The following is a 25,297-nucleotide window of genomic DNA, read 5'->3' as shown; positions in this document are numbered from 1 at the left end:
GGAAAGAGGTGAGTAATGCCCTTAAGGAAACGATTTACAATAGGAAACTTGAAAAGAGAAGGCTGATCAGAAAGGCGAAGAAAAGCCGAAATGGCCGAAGGATAGCCCTTGAGGGTGCCCAGAGCAGAGCCCTGCTGGGCCAAAAAAAGCAGGAAGAGGAGAACCTTAGAAAGGGGGGCAGAAAGGGGATCCATAGCCTTTGCTGCGCACCATGTCACAAAAATGTTCCATCTACAGGCCTATACTGTTTTAGGGATGTACGAAGTAACAACGCGTGTCTTTACAACGCGTGCAGTTACATCGCGGTTTTTACAACGAACGCGATGTAACCACGCGATGCAATTACAACGCAAGTCTTTACATCGACTTGCGCTAGATGGCGTGCTAACATTAGAAAAGCGTAATTTACTATTCCAACTCCAGTCCACTTAACAGTTACATCACGTTCGTTGTAAAAGTTTCGTTGTAATGGTAGTGCGTTGTCAAAGTTTCGTTGTAAAGGTTGTTTACCCTGTTTTAGTAGAGGGACGCCTGGCTGCCAAGATAACATTACAGACTTCAGGAGGAAGGTTGAAGGCTGCCAACTGCCGTCACTCAATCTCCACTCAAGGAGGTGGAGGCTGGACAGGTTCGGGTGGAGGACCGTCCCCTGCTGCTGCGACAGAAGATCCTCCTGAAGGAACAGTCTGTTTGGAGGATCGATGGCCATGTTTAAGAGCTCGGGATACCAGACTCTTCGTGCCCAGTCCGGAGCCACAAGAATTACTTGGGCCTGGTCGCGCTTGATCTTCAGCACTCTGGGCAGAAGTGGTATAGGTGGGAAGGCGTGTAGATGCCAGATCCGGTCCACCACAATGTACAGGAGCAGGATGACGCTAATTCCCAATTCCCCTTTCCGACTTCCCAGCCACTCACTGACTAAATACTGTGTGGCTGTAGAAACCAAAGGGGGGGGGGGAGGGATAGGGGACAGAGAAGAGACAGCTACACCTTTCTTCTAGTTCCTCTCACCTTTTGTTCCTTCTGAGTTTCGTTGTTAAGGACTGCAAGTGAGAAAACCTGAGATTTTATATGTCATTCTAAACACCAATAATACCTTGCATAAAACTTTATGTTACAGTTTTTGTTTTTATTGAGCACTTACCCAAATGTAGCTGTAGCTAATGCCTCTCTATACTATACCTGCGTTCTATTTACTAACAGAATGCCAAACAACTAGCGTGCCTAAGAACCTCAATACTGTTTCCAGCGCTCAATCACAAACAAGAGTTATCTAAATAACTCTAAAACTATGTTATGACAACTCAAGCTCTGTATTTGAAATCAAGTTCCCTGCGAGCGCACTCCTCAATTGAAGTGCGTGCGCGAAGGAATTTCTGTCACTGGACTGTGCAACTACGAAACACTGCTGCAAACTACTTTAATGAACTGTCATGCGCAAACCTAGGTCTCTATGCAAAATTATCCTGCTAGTTCCCAAGACACCATCACTTCAGACATGCACATACGGATAAAAACTACACTTGCCTGCTCATGAACGGAACGCTTCTCCCAGACTCTCAGACACTAGTAAACGCGTTGAAACTAAAATGACGGACAAATAGAACGACGAACGCTACCCCGACTAGCTGAGCATGCCGCAATATAAAAGGCTGCCAATACCTCCGAGTTTCTCAGATGAAGTGCGAAGATTCTTGTTCTTCAGCTGCTAACATTCTAAAGCTGCCTTCCTTAACCTATAAACACTAGAATGCTGAACTATGTTTTCTGAGCCCTCCTGGTGGCCATTTTAGGATTTCTACACCTACTCAATCTAAATCTGGCTACACCATTTCTAACCTTACGGAAAGCCTGGTGTGTAATTGCATTGACTGAAAACCTATTATCAGTGACTGAGGGCTTGGTTCTGACAATAGAAAACAGCAAATCCACTAACGACGAAAAGCGTCGTCTAGCGAGTGCTGCCTTGGAAATTCCGACGCGCAGGGAACCTACCAGGTGTTGAACCACCAGGGAAATGCCCTGATGTTGCAGCCACTTCCAGAGACGAAGGGCCTCCTGACAGAGGGTCTACGACCCCACTCCGCCCTGTCTGTTGCAATACCACATGGCGGAAGTGTTGTCTGTGAACACCTGCACTACTCTTCCTTTGACTGAAGGAAGAAATGCCTTCAGTGCTAGACGAATCGCCCGGAACTACAGAAGGTTAATGTGGAGCACGGACTCCGCCGGAGACCAGAGGTCTCTGATCTCCACCTCTCCCATGTGGTCACCCAATCCCATGAGTGATGCATCTGTCACCTCTGTGAAATCTGGTTGAATAAGGGAGAGGGATCTGCTGTTGCCCCAATCCTGGTTTGTGTGCCACCACTGCAACTGATGTGCAGTCCCCGCCGAGATCTGGGCGACATCGGACAGATTCCCCTGATGCCACACCCACTGGAACTTAAGGTCCCACTGCAGAGCCCGCATAGGCCACCTGGCATGATCCACCAGCAGGATGCAGGAGGCCATGAGGCCCAGCAGCCTCAGGGTCATTCTCACCGAAATCCGGGATAGATGCTGGAACATCGGTATCATAGCCCAAATATCCCAAACTCGCTGTTCGGGAGGATAGGCCCGAAACGGCGCTGTGTCCAAAACCGCATCGATGAAAAGGAGTTTCTGAGAAGGGTGCAGGTGCGACTTCAGCACGTTGCCTGTGAACCCCAGCGAATGCAGGAGGTCCGCCGTAGTCTGAAGGTGGGCGATGACAGCCTGGAGAGAGTTCGCCTTCAACAACCAGTCGTCGAGATAGGGGAAGACTGGAACCCCTGATCAGCACCGACCACCGCCATCACTTTTGTGAACATCCGAGGGGTGCTGGTAAGGCCAAAAGGGAGCACGGTAAACTGAAAATGCTCATGGCCTACCGTGAACCGTTGGTAACGCCTGTCGGCCGGCAGGATGGGGATGTGGAAATAAGCGCCCTGCAAGTCCAACGCTACCATCCAGTCTCCAGGGTCGAGGGCAGACAGGACCTGAGGCAATGTCAACATTTTGAACTTCTCTTTCCGGAGAAAGTGGTTGACATCCCTGAGGTCTAAGATAGGACGCAGGCCTATATCATTCTTGGGCACCAGAAAGTAGTGGGAGTAGCAGCCACAACCTACTTCTGGCACACTGACTCGCTCGATAGCTCCTTGGCCAAGAGAGCCGCAACTTCCTGAAGGAAAAAGGGCCAGGTGATCATCCGACATGCGATGGAATGCAGGTGGAATGGAGGGAAGGGTAGTCTCGAAGGGGAGGGAGTAGCCCCTTCGGACTATCTGCAAAACCCATCTGTCCGACGTGATGTTGTGCCAGTGGGGAGGTGATGGTGGATCCTGCCACCCACTGGCAACTCGTGGTCCTGAAAGGTTGGACTAGGAAGGTTTTGGAGGCTGCTGGAGAGGGGGCACTGGTGGACTGGCCCGCCCGCAGGCCCCCAGACCCACGGCGATGGGTCCCACGTCCCCGGCCCCACAGAGGCTGGACAGCCTGCGCGGGCCTGTGGTTCTGGGCAGAACGTGGTGCGGCATACCTTCAGTAGCCATGAAAGGGGCACTAAGCAGACTGCGCGGGGCGAGTGTGGTAGCGAGGCACAAGGATCTGGCCGTAGCCCTTGAGTCCTTGAAGTGCTTGAGCACATTTTCCGCTTTGTCGCCAAACAAGCGACGGCCATCAAAGGGCATGTCCAAAAGAGTCGAATGAACATCGCCCGAGAAGCCAGTGGACCACAGCCAGGCGTAGCGTCTCAGGGCTACCGACATTGAAATCGTCCTGCCTAGCGAGTCGGCGGTGTCCAGCCCACAGCGAATGGCGAACTTTGCTGCATCCCTCCCTTCAGAAACCGCATGAGAGAGTACGGCTCGGGCCTCCTCCGGACACTGTGGCAGCACCTGCGCAACAGTGTTCCACACAGAGTGGGTGTAACGGCCCAAGAGACATGCGGTGTTCACCGACCGCAGTCCTAAGCTGGCAGAAGAAAACATTTTCTTCCCGATATGATCCAGCTTCTTGGATTCCCTTTCTGGGGCAGTGGCGGTTTCTTCATTTGAGCGTGGGGGTGTCGCCCTTCCTGTTTGCTTGCCACTATAAATGTTTAATGAATACTGTTGAGTCCCTCTTTTCTTTTTGCCGCAGTGCGCGGCATGACACAGGCAAATAAGTAGGAAGTTACATTTGCGTGGGAGGGGTGGAGCCTCTGCTCTGACCCTGCTTAATGATTTGCAGGTGTCAGCCCTCCTTGAGGTGAAGTGCGCAAGTCAAGTTGGACGGATGCCTTGCTTCGACTAGCTCGACATGCGTATTTGAACCCTCGCCAGGCTTTGCAATGTAGGAGCCCGGGGATTTCTACTGCAGACCCCAAGGCTCAAAATGAGCGTTGGCAGCCTCTGACCCAGCCAATGGCTGGATCAAGGGCTGCCAATGCTTAGCCAATCCTCGCTATGCTGAAGTCACGGAGATGGGACTGGGCCTGAGGGAGGTGAAGTCATAGCACGTATGACTGGAGTGGAGCTGCAGCAACAAATTCATTGTGTTCGGGGGTAAGTGCGTATAAAACTTCTACGTTAAATTAGTCAGAGTATTCAAACAACGCCACAAATAAACATTTTCAAAATAGGTAACCACTTTTATGAACATGCCGAGCAGAGGTCGATATACACAGTTCTTTCATTTTCACATTGCGCGGTGCATTAGTTTTATGCAACTACGTAAAATGAATGCAGCACGCTGTGTGAAAGTGAAAGAATCACATTTTATGGTTGTATTTTTTTGGTCGGGGTGTGGGGCACTTGCCACTGTTTTACAGTGCAGTACTGCAGTCTGCCTAATCCTCGTGTTTGTGTTTCACTCTGACTGTCTGCTGAAAGCCTGGTCTCTGGCAGTCACAGCCAGGTCCGGTCGGGTGAATTTGACAGAGCACACAGAGGCTGCCTTTTAGAATGTGTGCAGCACGGCGCTTTAGAGCCCTGCAGTGTGACCGGAAACCTGTGCCCTCCTCAGCCTCTCAGCACACGTGGATGGGTGGTGATTATTTATTTTAATCTGGTGTTGCGGGTGCTGTAGAACAACATCGGACCAGATATGATTAAATAGTAACTTGCGAATAATGTCTTGTTGCCAGCTGCTAATTTGGACCGTGGCTTCCAGGCACTAAATATATTTTCACCTTTGATTCCTTGTGTTCTCCTAAACATTATAACGCTCATTAGGAACAGTGTGCGGTTGCAACGATGAGAAATCATGGAACTTTTGTGTTAAAAGTGCAATTGCATAGTTTAAACCATTTACTTTTCCGAGACTGCGTTTCCATGGATAGGGTGCCCATCACATTTCGAGTCCATTTGCAATTAAATCACACCCTTGTCTGTTTCATGGCAGAGCCATTGAAATTTCAATCATCTTGCTTTACACAAAAGAGAACTGCAGATCTTTTGATGAGGAGAACCTTTCATGCTATTACTGACGCAGGCTGTTACAGAACGTAAAAGACAAACACGGCCTTGTTGGAAGACTGCTTATGTTGCTGTGTGCAGATTTAGATTCCGTATATAGGTTTCCCGATTTATGCCCTTATACAGATACAATTCACATTGCCGTTATTTGGGCATAGAAATCCGGCCCTTATTTGGACATTGTCCGTACAAACCAAATACAGGCATTGCCACCTACATCCGTCCATCCACGTCACAACGACTTCTTGGAAAACCAGACCCTTAATCCTTTAGGAATTTCCCTCAGCTTGAATATTGATTTCTCCAAGAACTCATTAAGTATGCATGAACATCTATTCCTTAGGGGTTCATTCATGACGTTCCTCTGCCCGACTTTTACGTCAATAGTGGCATTCCTAGACACCTTCAAGGTATAAATATACCAGCACTTGCCATGGCAAATTGCGCTTCCCGGAGGATTCGATCCAACCCAGAAAACGCGGTTTGCCATGGCAAGTTCGGAAGGAGATCGAGTTCCAGTCTGATGCACTGACCTGACGCTGCCATCCTCCTCGCAGAGAATCCAGCTCCAGTGCTCTCTGACTTCCCTTGCGGGGGGTTAGACTATCGAGTCCAGAAAAGAGATTCCAACCTCTCTCATTCTCAGGTATGGAGCTGACTAGAACTTAGAGAAACTTTTGGCAACTATTGGCTACATTAAAATATAACTAGCTATACTTTAGAAACAGCACCTACTTCAAACCTTGTACTGCACTTAGGTTAGGTACACTGGGGTAGAACAATTTAGAAGCATCAGATGAGTATCACATTTTAGCATTGTTATTTTTGTATGTATTCTGATTAATATATGTCATAGCTACAAACCATGCTATTGCAGTATTATTTGTTCTTACTGCTAACCTCGTACATATTGTACATCGCAGTCTGTCTTACGATTGTAGCAATTCATATCTCTTGCATGAGAAATAAGACTGTTCAATAAACCCTTTTATTGAAACGCCCGTCTCTCTAGTTTTGTGCAACTCTGCAGAAACAAAGCATGCATGATTGACTGAGTGAAACTTATCTATTGTTTCCACGATTCTGAGACTGTTCCGATTCTAAAGGGAAACAAAGTTGTCCTGTTTATGCGGTTATGCCTGCTACCATCTACTGGTATTAACCATGTTGGCTATCACATCATTAACAAATAGGGCAGATTTGCTGAAAATCTATAAACAATGTTTTGGCAGGAGTGGGGGACCTTTGGAAAGCAAGGGGATTTGGGAATAAGGATCCCTCTGCAACCCACCTCGTTCTGTAGGACTGCCAAGATTACAGGTTTGCTTGTGTATGACATTAACATGTTTACAGTAAGCTTAAGTGTGGCCTTTCATGAATTAAGAATGAACAATATGTATGACTTATGTGTGGCTCTTTAACAGAAACTGAGCAAAGAAATTAGGTCTAAGTTTCATTATTACAGAAATTACATCATTTTCACAAGGGTTACGGCTCTTCCACTGGCAAAATTTGGGTTTAAACCATATACCCCTGTGTGCTGAAATCCTGTACAGTCTCTCTTCCTATCCTCCGCAGACATACCCTCTTTTCTATACTCCTCAGGTGTTAATGATCTCTCACTACTCAGGTACTTTCTTTCAAGTCTGTCTCTTGGACACACTTCCCTATCCCAAATCATGGACCCTGCAATCCATGCATGGCCCAATAATCATTTGATAGCAGTCTGTCCTCTATTCTCACAGATATTCCTGCATCAAGCACTCCTCAGATGTTCTCCCTTCACAATCCCTATATAGTGAGGGACTCTGTCATCCCTGTAACATATTCCCTCTCAGTGGTTTCTGTAAAGTGTCTCCTACACCCCAACATTAATCACAGTTATTCCCTGCAGCACTCAAGTACTTTTTGTCCCCGTAAGGCACTCTACTTTATTTTCTTCCTAAGAACCTCTCCCTACCTTTATAACTCTTCATATGAAATACCTTTATTGATGCCATACCTACACTTTCACAATTGCCTTATTAACCTTCTTGCTTTCTCAAATGTGCTTGAAAGCACACTATTTTCTCCAAACGTTTCTAGGGGGGAGAACCCCCACAAGCACCCTTTAGAACAGTTGGACTCGCTCACTGCGTTCGCTCATTACAGGTCACTCATAATAAACGTTTATGCCCCACCACTTTCAAATGTCACCAGCCTCCACTGATCTGGGGGAGCAGTAGGGAACACCCCTTTGGATGTTGAGGCGTGGACCACCAAGCTCTCAGAGGTAGGGTGTTGGGAGAGGAAAACGGGGTCGTCCGGGGCCGGGCGGTGGCGTCGGGCAATCATCCTATCCACAGGAGCCCCTGTGCTGGGCATGGACCAGGTGCCCAGAAGGATGTCTGTGAGGGCTTCATTGAACAGCAGCAGGGGCTCCATAGAGGCTTCTGCTGGTTGAAGCACCTCAGTCAGGAGGTTAGTCCTGACTGCCACCGTAGGTAGCTCAAGGCCGAAGGCCTCAGCCGCCTACGCAACACCACAGCGTAGGAGGCTCCCTCCTCCGTAGCCACGGTAGGGGGAGAAAGCATACCAAGGATGGAATGTATCTAGACCACTGGCCTCACCCAGTTCCTCTCTCCAGTCCGGCTCTTCCGCTAGAGGGTCAATAGACCCCTTCCAGTCCTCCTCACCCTTCGCTGGCTGCCACTCAGGGCGATAAGGAACGCCAGGATAGAACAGAGGTACAAAAGTACCAGTCGGCGCCGGTACCGGTGTCGTGCGACGCCTGTCCGGCTCCATGTCCATGTCGAGGGGGAGGCCGGGGTCAAAGGCCTAGAACCCCCAGCCGAGTCCGCGGGGCCCAAAGGCGCGCCAGCAGACCCGGGCTGCCCAAAGATGGAGTGGAGAGCTTTGTAAAAGCTACTAAGTTGGGCAGGGGTCGCCTCAGCTCCAGGGAAGGCAGGGAAGCTTTGAGCCAACCAAACAGGCTCCGCGGGCTGTGCCGGACAACTACCTTCCACATCCCGCGTCGCGTCAGCCGAAGGAGGGGGAGAAGGCGAAGAGCGACGGTGCTTCTTCGCCTTCTTCTTGTGCTTCGAATTACCCAAAGACGAAGACTTCCAAGAGGAGTGATGGCGGTGACTCGGCAACCGGTCCGGCAACCTCCCTCTCGACCGGGACATCGAGCGGCGTGGAGCTGACTGCCTGGCCTGGAGAAGCTTTTGGGACCACTCCCACAAAGACTTTGGGTTCATAGCCCGGCAGTCAGAGCACGACTTCAGGTCGTGGTCGCACTCCAGGCACCAGAGGTACACGAGCTGTGGGTCCGTGACCGACATCAACTTGTGACAGGAGACACATGGTTTGAAGCCAGTCCATCAATGAGATATTCCTTGCACCAGGAGTCAAACGATTCGACAAAAAGTCCCAAAAACTCTAGTCAAATAAGACTAAGAGTACTGCTCTCTCCGGATATGCGCTGGCTGGCGTGGAAAAAGAAAGAACTGACGTCAGCGCGCAGGGGCGGCGTCTAAGTAGATACCGCGACATCATTCCGGCACGCAGGGGTACTGCTGAAGAAAAATTTTCCGGATCCAGTCTGACACCTGGGGGTAATTCTTAGGTAAGGAATTCATAACTAATAGTCTCTTTCAGATGTGAATGACACAAAAAGTCATATTAAAAATATTGTGTGACATGAATATTGTGTCAAAAATATTGTCACCACCAAAATATCATAGAATAAAATATCCACAGTAAGAATATTGTTTTTTGGTGTATAACATATTCTTTTAGAATATTCTGCATTTATTTTGTTTACCTTTTTCATTCATCAATATATATTAGTTTATTAATTTTGTTAGTACAGTTAGTATTATTGTTATTGATTTTTTTTTTAAATATAGCCAGGGCCACTGGAATTATGCAACAGGGAAAGTTCAAATTATGTGGCAGCATTGACTAAATTATACAGCAAGAAAAGGCAAATTAAGTGGCATATTGTGGCATTTTTTGCAAATGTAGGACTTCCTGGTTTCATAATTTTTACACAGGTCAGCACTGTCTGGGCAAAGGCTTCACCTCATTAGTACCAATTAATACCCAAATACAGCAATAAGCAACAGAAAGGGGATAAATCAACCTCTGCTAAGGACCTTCCACTACACGGCATCACATGTTGCCTCGTTTTAACGCAGCTTTTGATCTCTTTGAGCGAGTAACAATCTGCAGATTATGCAGCAGATAATCAACTATTTACAAATGCAGCAAATCCATAATTAGGCAGAAAATGCTGTAGCCGAAAAAAATCACATAATCCTATTGGCCCTGAATATAGTGTGTCATTTTAAATGTCTAATTAATTTTTTCAAAATATAACTAGTAAATATAATGAGTTGCGGGTTGTTAGGTTTTTAGGGGAATAGGACAAGAAGTTAATTAAATAATAATTTAATTTTAACATTCATTTTTATAGTAAATTAAATATTTAATTAATTGTTATTTATGTCAATTGTGTAACTGTTATTTTATTAAATTGAAGTTTGTAATTTGAATGTATATTTAAATGTTACATTTTTATTTGTAATTTCTAAGTTAGTAGCAGGTTGCTAGGTTTGTCGGGGAATTGGATAAGAAGGTAAGAATTATAATTAGTTCCACTTTAATGTTAATTAAGTTTTTATTGTAAATTAACTAGTTAACTGATGAATAATGTAAATTGCTTACTTGTGCAATAATTTTATTTAAGTTGAGTTGTCAATTTATATATATATTCTATTTTTTTCACAACATATGTTATTAACTTTTTGCCATTGCAGTGCCCAGCTGGGGGCTGGAGATATATATATATTCGCAAATATTGGAATTATGACACAAATCAAAGATATGAGAAAAGAACAGTGTAACAGACTACGAGAAAACTTGACTGTGTTGCTTCGTTTCAACCCCATGCGGCACCCCTCCTCCCAAATATCAGACAATTTAAATATATATTTTAATGTTTACACTTTTGTTAGTAATTTATATTTTTTCATTCATTGTTGTTAATTGATTGTTTAATTGTTAATTATGTTTATTAGATTGTGCGCTTAATATTTGTAAAATGTATTTTTAATATATGTATTTGCTTAAGTAATATTTTAATTTAAATACAGTTTTATAATATTTCTTATTTTTGTGGAGCGTGAATTTTACGGGTTGTAGAGAGGGAAGTGAATTTAATTGAAATTAATATAAAGGATTTTTTTTTAACTTATTTTGTAGTTTTTCTATTAATTTATATGGCATTTACTTAATTACATAAAATATAATTTAATAATTAAAAAGTATTTAAAGGGTTTCTCCAAAATGATTTCAAGTTGGAATGATGTATGCAATTCCAATGTCCAATACTCTCCCTACTGTTGCTCACACTGGAGAGAGAATACTAAATCTAACCCCTCCAACATCCAACACTTTCCTTGAAGTTGGTTAGACTGGGTTTATATTAATCATGTGTATATTGTTGTTTAATTTTATGTGTTTTTTATTTTTTAATACTGTTGCAATATTTATATCATTTTTAGAAAACATATTGTTTAGTTGAAATATTTTTTTATAATTAGATTACTTTAATGAACTATTATATATTTTAAAATATAGTTCTTTAATTTAATTTGCTACTGTTAATTTTATTTTTGTAAACATATTTAATTATTATAATGTTGCTGTTTTTTTACAAATATATGAATATTATGTGTATATTTAAAATAATAAATACAACTTTTATAATTTAATTTTAATATTTCAATTAGATTTGAAATTACTGGTTAAAACTAATTTATTTATATTATTTTAAGTTATCTACTATCTTAAATAAATTACTTTCAAACTGAAAATAATTTAAAAAAACAATATATTTCACCTTTTTTGAGCAACATTTTTTTCAACAAGTTTTTTGACAATAATTTTTGTTATTTACATATTACAATATTTTGGTAAAAGATATTTTGGACGCAATATTCATGCCAGTCAATAAAGTTGTTGACGATATTCTGACATACAACCAACTCAACTCTCTCTTTGGGTCAAGGTGATGGAGCCTCTCTTCCTCTTTCAGGAGATGAGGCGGCACAAACAAAGAGAAATGTGATTGATGGGTCACATGGAACTTTGTCACAATTTTCGGAAGAAAGGCTGTACTGGTTTTCAGCACCAACGTATATAGAAAAAAGGTGGCATATTGAGGCTGGGTTGACAGTGCCTGCAATCCGCTCACACGGCGCACTGACGTAATGGCAAAGAGGAAGACCATTTTTAGGTCAAGAGCCGTTGGCTCAAGGGGAATGCACATTAGGAAAGCCACGACCAGGCTGAGGTCCCACTGAGGCATCACAAACGGCTTGAGGGAAAATGCCTCAAATCTTTTATAAAATGCCTCAAAACCGATGATTTGAGCAAAGATGATTGGTCAGGCAAGCAAAAAGCAGACAAGGCTGATAAGTAACCTTTTATGTTGCAACTACAAGGCCCTTCAGGGCCAATGAAAATGCAAACAAAAGGACTTCAAAATGTCCTCCCTGCAAGGGATTAGGCAACAAACCTTTGCCAGCGAACAGGGTAGACGGATTCACACCAGGTATGGGATTCCTAAAGGGTGCAATCTGCTGCATGGTCAACTACAGTCTGGGAAGCTGAGACCATGCCAGGATCAACTGAGAAATTGACTCTTAAGCCGGGAAGATTGAACACATGTGATGTTCGTCTTGATAACCTAGCCCCTTCTCTTTGGTGCTAGAGTGGCGGGATGGGATCGAGTTACACTTAAACTTAGACTTACCCAGGGGCTTTGAGTGAAAGTGGCCCATTCCTTGGAGTAATCTCAAGATGTAGAATAGGCCAGCGATTTGAAGTTAGAAATATTCCTCAGAAGTGAATGACACGGACCTTGGGAGATTGACAATGCAACTGAAACGTGGGGATTCAGGGACATAGAGTCACTGACACAGGCACTGAAACTTACACAAAGTCAGCGACCGTGGGATAAGAGGATACGGGGGCACTAACGTACTGAAACAAAGACTAAGGGCATCATTATGATGGCGGGCGGACTTTGTCCGCTCCCCATCCTTTCGTAGAATGGGACCGCCACCATAGGTGCGGGGGTCCCATGGGTGACATTAGGATGCGCCCGCCATTCTTGACATTGCGGCGGGCGGTGCTCTCAGCACCGCCCGCCGCAATGCCAAAAAGGCATGTCGTGCAGTTCCATGGACACCGTGGCAGGCACCGCGCGGTGCCTGCCATGTGCATGGAACTGCAGGGGGTACCATAGGTACCCCCCATGTGCACCTCCCAGAATCCCTGGGGGCCTGCTACGGGCCCCCAGTGGCGAGAACCGCCTGCCTTTCCCTGGCGGCGTTGCCGCCACGGAAAGGCAACACCCCGCCTGCATCATAATATGGATGGCGGGGTCTACCAGACACCGCCACCATGTTAACTGCTTTTCCGCCCGGTAGGCAATCGGGCGGATTGCCTACCGGCGGAAAACCGGCGGATGGTCTTTCTGTCCGCCGGGGTCCTCCCCGCCATGGTAATGTGGCGGGGGGAAATTTCAATGCAGGCGTGGTTTTTGGCGGGCGGATCGCCACCGCCATACGGGCGATGGCGATCCGCCCGCTATCCTGATGACCCCCTAAGTCACTGTGATAGACTGGGAGACCATAGATTCGCAGACCATGGGCATAGGAACAAACCTGTCTATGGTCCCAACGAAACAGCAATGTTCTTACACAGCCCTCACCACTAAGGGGGTTAACGCTGGCAAATGATGCTCATCAGCACTGTTCTGCTTCTTTATTCTTGAGCTTCCACACACAATGACCTCCCTGGCAATAATTAACACCAAAACCTGCCTCAGCCAGTTTGAATTTCCAGAATACATAATTTCAGTTTTCAACACTGGGCGATGGCCACGTGTTTTCTGCTGTCTCAGTGTACACAGACCTAGCTACGGTCTTGTTTTAAATCCCAAAACACCATAATATTGGCTAAATAAATGGGTGCCAAGGGATGGAAAAAGAGGGTACTACTTGCACAGACGTAGACACACGGCCTGTCTCCGATTCCCTCATTTACCTCTTTTAACACAGTGCACTCTCAACATGCAGGATTTCAGCTATCTCAATCTAGGGACCTGCACACACAGCTCTGCAGATACAGCTCACTGCTTACATACAACCCCTCCCCTGCTATTCAATTATCGTGAGCCTTGCACAGAACTGTGCAAAATAACTGAACTCCTAGTATGGAAGATCTTTGCCTAGCTGTGGCCCCTTTTGCACAGTATTCCTGAAGTTCCAGCCATAGGACATGCAGACAGCTTCCAAAATCACATCCACCTCACTCTTCGGCATATATGTTTGTGCAATCTGGAGCCCTCACTCAGAGCCACCTATTTCTGCGAAGGATGCCTTAGAAGGGCCAAGTTTTCTCAGCACCAGTTCTCCTACACAGATTTGTTGCCAGACTTTGATGGGCGATGTCCTCACGCATGAGCTTGATAGTCCCCAAACCAGCACCCAATTTATATATTTTTTAAAACCCTAAACGGATGGGCCCATGTTTTTCCTAATAGGCCGCTGTGGGTGCTGCTCAATGTTATTGTGGCCAAATACCAAGGTTGCTCATCTTGAGTCCACCTCGGGACTCTTTCTTACACTACCCTGGTCTGTCTAGCTCTGGGCCAATGTTTGAGGATGAAAACGGAGTAAGGGGAGAGGAACGAAGCGAGGCGGAATAGACAGAAAGATGGAGAGAGAACTCTGGAGCTCACCTTGCGAGGCGTCTTGATGTACAAGTGATAGAGCCACTTCAACACTGCGATCCTCGTCATCATTCCAATGGCAGAGTCGTGGAGGTGGCGGTCCAGCACCTGAACAATGCCGTCGAGGTTAAGGGTCACTGGTTCTCGCTCAGCACTGAAACAGAAATCGAAAGAGGACATTAAAAGCAGGACTGTGGTCTGATGGACCTCACATTAACACTGCTCTCCTCCCACTAGTCAAAGAGCTGCACTATCTTCTTAATATTGGGTAAACACATACATAAGCTCCAGTCCAACAGACAGGCCTATTTTTCCCTTTTACTTTGTATACTTTTTATTCATTTATATATTTTCCTTCAACTAGTATACATCTTCTCTCAAACGTGCTAAAGCCCGAAAAACATACATTCATAAACAAATTTACATCATTTTTGGATGGAAAGAAGGTGCTGCCATGCATGAGCTCGAAATATAGAATTCCTGTGGAAAGAGAGAGGCAGTGAAAAATCTGCAACAGTGACACTAGAGAAGGTATGCTTGAGAAATAATCTGAATGGTCAAACAAATCTGTTAAAAGACAAACATTTGCCTGATAGGTCGAGTCTGCATTAGATGTTTTCTTCTCCTTTGGTGGGAAAGCATGCGCTGTCCAGGCGAAACCTAAAAAGGGGCAGGGCAGTGAGAGGACGGGCCAGGTGTAGTGATGCTTCCTTGTGTAAGAGGATGATCGGCCACCAAAGTGTCCTAACTCTTGGTTAACCTTAAAGTAATACTCTGGTTACTTACTACTAACCAATGGCTCGGATTCCTTTTTAACGACCAGTACTTTTTCAACTGAAGTGTCTCCAGCTGCCCAGATATCATTCAGTTTCATAAATAGAATAAACATGTTCCCTACTTATTCAGACCCCTATAAGCCCTAGTGATCCCAGCTCCCTGTTGATGCAACGTCAGAATCAAACCATCGAAGCTCATAGCATTGAGTGGATGGGAGAGCAACAGTAAACAATGGGCATGGACGAGGAACAAGAGTAAAAGGATCACTGGGATAGCAACAGAATCATTGACTCCCCATCTCTCATCATGGTCTCACTATTTACATAAGGAGGATATACCTAAGCAACGGACCACCAACTTCGATGTCCCCATCAAAAAACACCATTCTTAAAAGCTGTGAAACGTGGCATGAAATATTTGCAGCCAAACTACCCAAGTGTTACAGTTGCTTGTGACCGGTTACCAATTTCACCACCCCTTTGGGACCTAAACGTGAGAAAGGCAAACCAACAGGACCAACCACCAGACCTGCAGCTATCCGAGAAAGAAAGTAACCTGGACATCTGCCCAGAGGTCAAAAATACTTCTTCTTGAACAGTATGAGACCACCTTCAGGTCTAAAGTTGTACTAACAGCGACTTCACTGGCTAAAGAACTTTCCGGCACATGCATCATGCTAGGATTTTGCGCGTCCTTAATTGCGAATATTAAGGATTCGCAATTAAGGACTTGCAAAATCCCATGCATGTAGGAATCGCTATAATAATAGCGATTCCTACACATTCCTTATTTGCGACTCGCAAATAGCGAGTCGCAAATAAGGAATAGCTTCCTATTCATTCCTATGGGCCTGTAGGCCCATAGGAATGAATGGGAAATTGCAAGCGCAATTTGCGAGTACCAATTGGTACTCGCAAATTGCTCGTGCAATTTCAAGGGTGCAAGGGTGTCAAAAGGACACCCTGCTGCACCCCTGAAATTGATCTGTGCACAAATGTTGTGCACACACATGTCCCAAGGACATGTGTGTGTGTAACCTACAACTTTGAAAAATGCACTTTGTGCATTTTTCAAAGTTTTTGCAAATTACTATGAAGTTCAACTTCATGGTAATGTGCGCCCCCTAGTAGCGAAATCGCTACTTCAAAGTGGCTCTTGCATTGCATTTAAGGAATCGCAAAATGCGATTCCTTAAATTCAATTGCAATTTGAGAACTCGCAATTAATTGCAAATTCTCAAATTGCGAGGGCCTTGACCCTTGATGCATCGCAAAAGCTCATTTTGCGATCGCAAACGGCCGACTTTTGCGAATCGCACTGTTTGCGATCGCAAAAAGCTTTGATGCATGTGCCAGTTTGTTCATTGCAGATAACACAGTACAGGTCTACAAATACCTAGAGAGTGCTGCTTAATGTCGAAAGGAGGGGACGGACTAGGAACAAAAATCTGTGATTTCTGTCTTTCTCCTGTTTTAGAAGTGATCTGATGGTCCAGAATTTTAGACTGATGTGCTCTACAAAAAATTTCAGCTAGGGATCCCAATTTCACTAGGAATCTAACCAAACTGATTTAAATCAGGAAAATATCTTCAGGGCAAAGGAACCTAAGGACTCCTCCCCGGAGAGATCGAAAGAAACAGTGCACAAGACTGCAAGAACCAAAGTCAGATTCCACAGTGGGGGCATGGGTCTGACCAGCTCACCCGAGCCCAAAACTCCTCAACAGCTTAGCGCCAAACCCTTCAAAAACTCCCAGACTGACAAAGGCTCCCTGAAGTCTTTGAAGCCATTGCACTCTTGGAATTGAAGGCCCTATACCCATGCTGAAGCCATCTTCTAATATCTGAAGCATAGGTAGCCTTCGCAGTATGAAGGTGAGAGCTCCCTTCCTTCACACCATGCCCACAAGTATGCTCAGTAATGGTCTCAAGAGACATGAAAATTAGCAATCCCCTGGAAAACAGCCTACAGATAATTTAAGACCATATTGCAAGTTCCTTGTTTTTCAGCAGGCAAAACAAGTCAAGTTCATCCTACCACTGATCTGATTTACTTCTAAAACGCCTACAGGATATTGGGATCAGGGACTTAGCCTTGGCCTGGATTAAATCATTTTTAACGGAAAGATCTTTTCAGGTCTTGGCACCCCCTTTTTCCTCACAGGAGTTTGCGTTGCATCAGGGGGTACCACAGGGCTCCATATTGAGCCCTCTACTGTTCAATCTGTATGTCAGCCCCTTGGCAGAGCTGGCTAAGGGGAGGGGGTTGTCGTTGGTGTCGTACGCTGACGACACCCAATTGGTGATATCCTTTTCAAGGAAATGCACCACCAACCTAGACAAATTTAAGGATGATCTTCTAGCTATCTCCGATTGGATGGCAACTAATTGCCTACAGCTTAACTTGGGTAAATCAGAGATCTTGTGATTCGGGAAGGACAGGGAGCTGTGATCCGATCAATATTGGCCGGATCGCCTCAAACCTGCCCCACTTCCTAAGGAAACCGTAAAAAACCTTGGGGTATGGTTTGACTATGGATTGACCTTCCAGAAACAAACAAAAGCTGTGGCGGGGGTCTGTTTCGACTCCTGCGGAGTCTAAAACCTCTGCTCGGGTTCTTCCCTCCCTCGGTGCGCAAGACTATAGTCCAGGCATCTGTTCTGTCAAGACTGGACTACGGCAATTGCCTATACCTGGGAGTGACAAGGGCCAGCGTCAAGCGCCTCCAGAGGGTTCAGAATGCGGCAGCACGAATTCTGGTCTCATTACCTAAACACTGATCAGTAGCGCAGGTTCTCCCTAAACTCCATTGGTTGCCAATGGACAAACGGATACAATTCAAGGCACTGTGCATTTCAAACAAGATCTTGTCACGACAGGCTCCGCCGGGCCTTTTTCATCTGTTGGAGGCCTATGTGCCTAAGCGCCCGTTGCGATCTGCCGAGCTAGCTATGGTCTGCACTCCCCGAGTGTGGAGGGCTAGGGCAGGGGGGCGTTCTTTCCGCTGGTTGGCGGCAAAACTGTGGAACACACTTCCGGCCCCTATTAGAATTATTCCCAACCACCTGGCATTTCGTAAAGCTTTGAAGACATGGCTTTTCCCCACTTCTACCATCTAATTGCCTCGACTCTCTCTTAGTTTCTCGTCTCTGGTCCTTGTACTGCGCTGGGACGCTTCGTTGCTGTGGCAGCCATGCGCATTATAAATCTGCAATAAATAAATCGCTGTCCAATGAAGGTTAATGTCTCTAGCATTTTCTGTCCAGCAGTTTTTATTGCCAGCTTGAACCCAAATGCTCCAGTAGCCATTTTACTACAAACACTTTTCTAGTTTTTCTGTCTTTCTCGGAAGGCCAGTAAGTAATCAAGTAGCGCCCCTAACAAGCTAAGGGAAATGCCAAGGGAAGTGCTTGCCATACTAAAACAGACCCATGTTGTCTTTGCACTTGTTAAAATGCAGCACCACTATCTAACATAGCTTTGATATCCTGCATCAGTGATCGACAGCTGTTTTGATGTGGCAGTCCAAATAGGCCATTTTTATCTCGTAAGCAATTCTTTCCTGCTTTCATTTTTGTCAATATAATCATCTGTGGCTAGGAAAAACATTGGTTGGAGGTTCAATTCATGCTACACACTCCACTGAAAACCATTTCTGAAATGTTCTCTCCAGATTCTAATCGAGCTCCACTTGAGAAGACTGAAGTACAAATTCTTGGAAGACTGAAGTTCAAATTCTTGGCACCTGTGATATTTCATTAAGCCAGGAAGTGGCTCGACGAGTCCTCTTCAGTTGCCACAGCACTCTCCAGCCTTCCATGTAATGGGACCACTACTGTATGCCGCACTGAGGTTTACTTAGTGAAACACTTGGATTTGAATGCGCTCCTGCACAGGAAGGGACCCGCATAGTGTCATGTACAGGGGGGTCAATTCAGCTAACCCACAACCTATCGAGACAACTCACCAAATGTTTCTGGTTTTGAGCTCGACATCTTCAGAAACGAGCCTCAAATGACTGGATTTGACGGACCAGTAACAATGCTTTTGCCAGGATGATGCCCAAACTGAAGAGAAGGGTTCAGTTTGTTTCATTATTCTCTCTGACCTGGAAAGGTTGGGAGAAATACCTTTTTCTTTTTGAGTCTAGGTAACAGAGTGCGAAGTGACCGCCGCTGGCCTCCGCTGGGTGGACTGTGCTTGTTAAGAAATCAAGACTCAGTTTGCAAAGCCTTAGGTTAGGACAGACTGAATCCCCTCTCGGCCTAGATACAGATCTCTCCTGCTGAGCACGTAACACCTTCGGATCTCAACACTCCCAAGAATTGTCATGAATGATTGCAAAGCACGGTGGTGCGCAAGACACCAAACATCACAACACACATATATGATCTCTGCTCCCGTCCAGTGCAAGCAGCTGATCTATGCTCCATCTTCTTTCTCCACGTCAGAGGCACATTTATGACTCAAGGAAGCTTCATCCTGTTATGTCCACAGGCATTATGCTGAGACAAACCAGCTGCTTTAATACTAACACCTGCACAAGTTATTGTTAAAACCGTAAAGTCAAAATGAATGTCCTTCACACACAGCAAACAAACTGTAAATCAGTGCGGCAGCTGCTAGAGATACCTCAACACACAAATGTGACTCTGTACAAACCCTGCATCATTCATGGCTAGCAACTAAACATATACACGTCAGGTGCTGGCCATTCTGGGTCCAAAGGAGGGACTTGGAGCACGCGCTGGTTTTCAGCGCACGCTCTTGTAAGGAGGTCAATGAGCTATCTAGAGCGGAAGGATCAAAAACTAAAGTAATCGGCATCTTGCAGGTATGCAAATAATTTTATTCACAGCATTTATAACGCACACTATCACCATACTGGTATCCTCGCGATGAGGGCCTCTACCGGTACACAACGGCTGCAGCTAGACACAAAACAGGGGGCACTCAAAAGTTACTTGGGGGGGAAAACCAGGTTTTCAAGGCTTTTCTTACGTGCAATAAATCGACTGAAGCTCTAAGCAAACATATATTAAGATATTCTCGAGTTTGGAATTACTTTCACTCTCATATCAGAACCAAAGCATTCTTGCATGCCTAGTGAAGAGAGAGAGTGTTGGGGTGTGTGTGTGTGTTGGGGTGTGTGTGTTGGGGTGTGTGTGTGTGGTGTGTGTGTGGTGTGTGTGTGTGGTGTGTGTGTGTGTGTGGTGTGTGTGTGTGTGTGGTGTGTGTGGTGTGTGGTGTGTGTGTGTGTGTGTGTGTGTGTGTGTGTGTGTGTGTGCGTGTGTGTGTGTGTGTCTCCTTGCATCCTCTCTCTATTGACGTGTGATATGGCGCCACCAAACACCACAAGAATCCATTGTGGGTGCTGATGTGGTTTTATTTAAGGGTACATATGGACTCCCATAGAGCGACTCTAAACTGTGCATTCATAAAGTGTAAAGTTACAAATTAAAACAAGCATTTGCAATGCAATAGGTCTCGCATTTGCGAGAGTTTGAGCTATTGCCATTGTAAATGACAATGCCTTTTATTTATGTGTTTTGAAAACCTGCAAGCGGTGCGTAAACACACACTTTGTACTTTGCAGGTTTTCTTAACACATACATAAAAGGCATTGTCATTTACAATGCCATATTGCATTGTAAATGCTTTTCGCAGTGTTTATTCTATAAACAATCCCTTCTGTGCAAGAGCAAAATGACAAAAATGGAAATCGAGCAATAAGTGCAAAAAAGAGAGAGCGAACAAGGAACAAGCTAAGACTTGAGGGTTAAGAAAGATCTGAGAGATAATGTGAGAAACAAGGGTTAAGGAGAGAGAGTCAAGATCGAGGAAGAATCAAAGGGGAAGAGAGAATTAGTGACAAGGTGCGAAAAGCACCAGGCAAAAGAAAAGAAACGAGTGAGCAAAAATGTGTAAACTTGGCAGAGAAGCAGAGAGATGGCAAAAAGAAACCACACAGATAACCAAAAACGTGGCAAAATAAGGCAAACAGAGAGGTAAAGCAGGGAAACAATGGCAATACCAAACAACCTGAAGAGAAGAAGGCGAGAGAGAGAGAGCGCAGGACAAGGGAGAAGCAGCTGGAGCAAGGCAGGAGCCTCACACGCACTGAAACGGGGTCGGAAGGGTCTTTCTCTGGTCAGAGGACCAGGTACAGATAAAGTCCTAGAAAAGCACCTACAAAATCAAACAGAGAGCAAACTTGGACAATCAGCATTATTCTCTGCCGGACACAGATCCATGTCTAAAAATTCGTCGTTTTATGATTGGCCTATCACTAACATGAACATGAAGTAGCCTTCTAAGAGTATCAGCTTCACAAGTTTTTTCATTCCATCCAGATGGGACTCAACGGGAAAAGAGAATTGTGGCTCAGAAAGGCCTAGTCGCACAGCTGCGAAGCAGCGTATCTTGTCCTAATCAACATGCTTAGATTACACATCAAAGTCAGCATCAGCTTTACTACAGTATTAAGCAGCACACAACAAAAGGGATTACAGTATTTTACAAAAGCTGCTATCAGCAGGCATAAAATATAAAACCTAACTTATACATGCACTTAAGGCAAAGTTCCGAGGATGTCCCTTTGCTCTTGCACATATAGCCCAGAACAAAACGATGTATCGATGTTAAATTCATGAACGTGATTTGCAATTTAATTACAGAAGCAGACCTGCTCAGGGGAACAAACATTTTTTTCACATTAGTAACATCGACTCAAGTTCACAGTAATTACAGTGATATTTTCTTACGTAATGCCTGTCCAACAAGCCTTAACAAATAGGCTGTTTTGGACAGTTTGTTCCTACAATAGCTCTCTGAAAACCTAAGTGACCTATTGCTGTCCCAACAGCAGCAATGTCACTGTGGCCTAACAGCAAGAGCGATCGGCCTCGAAGCTGGGGAACCGGCTTCGAGACTCGGAAGGGGCGCTCAACACCCTGTGATTCTGCGCAAATCACTTCATCCTCATCACATCTCTGGGCAATGAATGTGTCTGTAACGCAACTGGTGCTCATGTAAAGCGCTCTGATGCCTTCCAGTCGAGTTCCGCTATATAAAACTTTTTAAAAAAACAACGCACCTGTACTTGACGCGGTATATTAGTAAGTCTTGTAATGGCGCTCGGTGCAACAGTTTCTCCACTTGATTATTGATAGGTTTCGAATAAATCAGTTTTCAATTTTTAATACTGTGGCAGCTCACTCTCCCATCGGTGGACACCAGGACATAGACACCATTACTTTGTGCAGAAGTCTTTTCTTTATTTCTTCACAGTCTGCCACGATGCGTTTCAGCCAAGTCTGGCCTTGATCACATGACGATATAATCACACAAACACATACACACACATACAGATGCTTAGCTATTGCCCTTCACTTGTAGCCCCACCAGTTTTATTAGGGTCTCATTGTGTGCCTTCACCAAAATTCCCTTCTAGAGACATGTCAATCAACAGCCAGTTCTCTACACCCTTCTATTCACAAGCTCTTACCACAGGGATGAACGCGGAGGAGTAGATATTGCCCACACGTAGTATCAAAAAGCTTACTAGATTGTGATCCTAGCCTCAGCAGTTATGCTGCATCAGAGCACAAGCATTAATCTTTGTAGTGTTAGTGCCAGTATATGTCACTAGCAATATCCTTTAACGCCTGGTTGTACGCACTGAGAATTGAACGGGTATACAACCTGTTAATCTTTACCTCTTTTCATAGCATTGGTGCAACATGAACCCTGCCATACACCAGACCGTCTTAGAAGTTTTACTTGCTATCTTTTCAGATAAGTGCCTATGAGGGCAGTGATGGATATGTGGTTTCAGTGGTTACCCGTGTGCGGACTTAAAGTGGAGAGCCAGACGTAGGTACATTGGTCTCCTCCCCGCACATTTAGCTTGTACGTTTGAAAGAGGACAATCTTATCTGCTCAGGTACTGCTTCTGCCCGCCGGCTGTACTCGAGGGTGCATTCGGATACTGAGGCATGTGGGCAATAGAAGGTGATCCCAAGGAGAGTGGTAGAGCAGTCCAGATCTAGGTCCCGTATTTACGTATGTGCTCAAGACGATCAATACATAAATAACTCTCTCTCAAACATTTGGCATGTTTTTGGGCGATGCTACTCGGCAACAATGTGGAACCCACTGAGCTATATGACTGAGCATGTAACCAACAAGGTGCCATATAGTCTTATAATCCGTCCATTACTTACCTTTACTTACCATTGGTTGGTTCCATTGTCATTCTTGTTTCCTTGCTTCTCACTGGTCAGAACCTCCTACTCACCTTGGCTTCCTCTTGGGGCTTCACCATGTTTCCCTGCCGTGGAGCAGTGACCATATACAGCTTTCTGTCTGCAGCCAGTGTCCATCCACTCGGTTGTGTTTAGCCCACTCTGCCCCCTCCCGCACTGTTTACTGTTTTCCCACCCTCGTTCCATCTCAGTTGTTTCATCGCCCTCCTCCCGTGTCTGCAGTTTAATCAACCCCCCTCCTTCCATATCTGTTGTTTAATGAATCCCCCCACCCTCCTCCTGTGTTTGTTGTTTAAAGACTCCCACTCGCCTTCTGTATCTGTTGATTAATCAAACACCCTGCCCTCCTCCGGAGTCCGTTGTTCAATCCTCTCCCCTCCTCCTGCAGTCTGTTCCTCACCAGCCCTGCTCCCCCTCCAGCCGCCATCTATTTCTTACCACCCCATCCCCTTCCATCCTTTTCTCACCAGCACCACCCCGCCACTTTTCCTGTCGTCCCTTTCTCACCACCCACCCCTTCCACCTCTTATTACTTGCTCTTTCCCCAACCCCTGCACTGTTTTTAGACATATTACAGAGCAGCGCGGGCTGCTGTGCAACATTACTTAAAGGAAAAAAGTTCTATGACGCAGTCAACGCTAGTGCTGCTGTGAAACGTAATAAAAACTGTGAGCCAATAGATCTTGCATAGGTGAAACCTATCGGCTTTGTCAATGCTTGTTTTCATTCCTGCTTTCTCTCCGTTGATACTGTTTTCCTATGTTTCGCTCCCCTAGACTGTTGCCCTTTTCTGTCTTCCTCGCTCTTGAGCTGGGCAAAGATCTGATGATAAAAAATGCGCGCTGGTGACCCCGCCTGATTATACTTAGCACCACCGGACCATAGTCTCTCTTTGCCAAGTTTCCAAAGTTCCATCCACTTTGCCTTTGTGGGTCTGCTCCTGTACCTGCTCTTAGCTCATGCTGCCCCGTTGCTGTGTGGTAAAATGGCACTGGGGCTAGGGTTCAGGGGCTGAGACCTCTGTAGAACCAGAAGCTCGCAGGCCCACACCTCGGTGGTTTGCTGCAAGCCTTCACACTTCCAGGGTTCATCAATAGGTGTCAGTCAGCTGGACATAGCAGTAGTAGTTACAAGGTTCCAAAATGAAAACATTGCTTCAGCGAGTCTGTAACAATAGTGATCACCTGTCTCTGTCACCAGCATTGTTCACAAGAGATAAAGAAGCAGGTTTACTAGCATTGTGCGCCGGGTTTGTGAGTCAAAAGTTGCGCAAGCAGGAGCAAGATGTTGACAAAGTAAGTTCCTTTCAAATTCCTTCAAGCCAGACTGGGCTAAGGTGTCCTGGAGACTTTTCAGAATGACTGTTTGCGCTTGGGCTAGCAATGAACTCACTGAAACGGTGTTTGCCCCTCTTCCCACTATCCCAAGGGTTGGACTACAGAGGGGTGCACTGCAGCCATATGGGGCAAGTGTCAGCCCAATAGAGGGTAAGTAATCCATAATTCCATCTAGATCCCAATAAACGAGTGCCGTACCCAGAATGCCGCTTGCTGTGAGTACTTGTGACATCCACGATCAGCTTCCATAACTATGTCCCCTTGTTCTGACTCCAGGCCTACTGGGGCGTTCTTCATTCACAACAAGTCGGCTTGCGTTTGTGTGTGTTGGAGGGGACACTGCCGAGGGTTCAGGGCACAATATTAGATAGGATAAGATTATGACGTAGATTTGAGTCTGAGAACGCCACTGACCCCTGGGGGCCTTGAAATGTGGCTGAAACGTGTAGACTTCCACTGATGATGGAATAATGAACATTCCTAGGCATCAACTATTAATCTTTGATCATTCTTAATAAACTAATCTTGACCATTCTACTAGATACTTTTATCACGGTCACTGTTTGGATCCCATCCCATCTATGCTTTCGTATCAAAGAGCTCCCAGACAGGGCCCACCTTAACCTATTTACCGTCTGGGTGACGACA

At 45.4% G+C, this 25,297-nt stretch overlaps 1 protein-coding gene across 4 annotated transcripts in view; it reads right to left on the bottom strand.

Moving 5' to 3' along the window:
- VAC14 (VAC14 component of PIKFYVE complex) overlaps positions 1–25,297 on the bottom strand; it is a 1,500,963-nt gene that overhangs the window by 833,328 nt on the left and 642,338 nt on the right. For all 4 annotated transcript variants that reach the window (XM_085639779.1, XM_085639781.1, XM_085639778.1 and 1 more), the window contains exon 12: positions 14,278–14,422. In XM_085639779.1, the coding sequence (XP_085495905.1) occupies positions 14,278–14,422 (145 nt within the window). The remainder of the gene's footprint in view (positions 1–14,277; positions 14,423–25,297) is intronic.

This window comes from Triturus cristatus, chromosome 12, assembly GCF_964204655.1.
Source record: "Triturus cristatus chromosome 12, aTriCri1.1, whole genome shotgun sequence".
Classification (NCBI taxonomy): domain Eukaryota; kingdom Metazoa; phylum Chordata; class Amphibia; order Caudata; family Salamandridae; genus Triturus; species Triturus cristatus.
The sequence above is the reverse complement of the archived record's forward strand: the minus strand, read 5'-3'. Positions and strand labels throughout refer to the sequence as shown.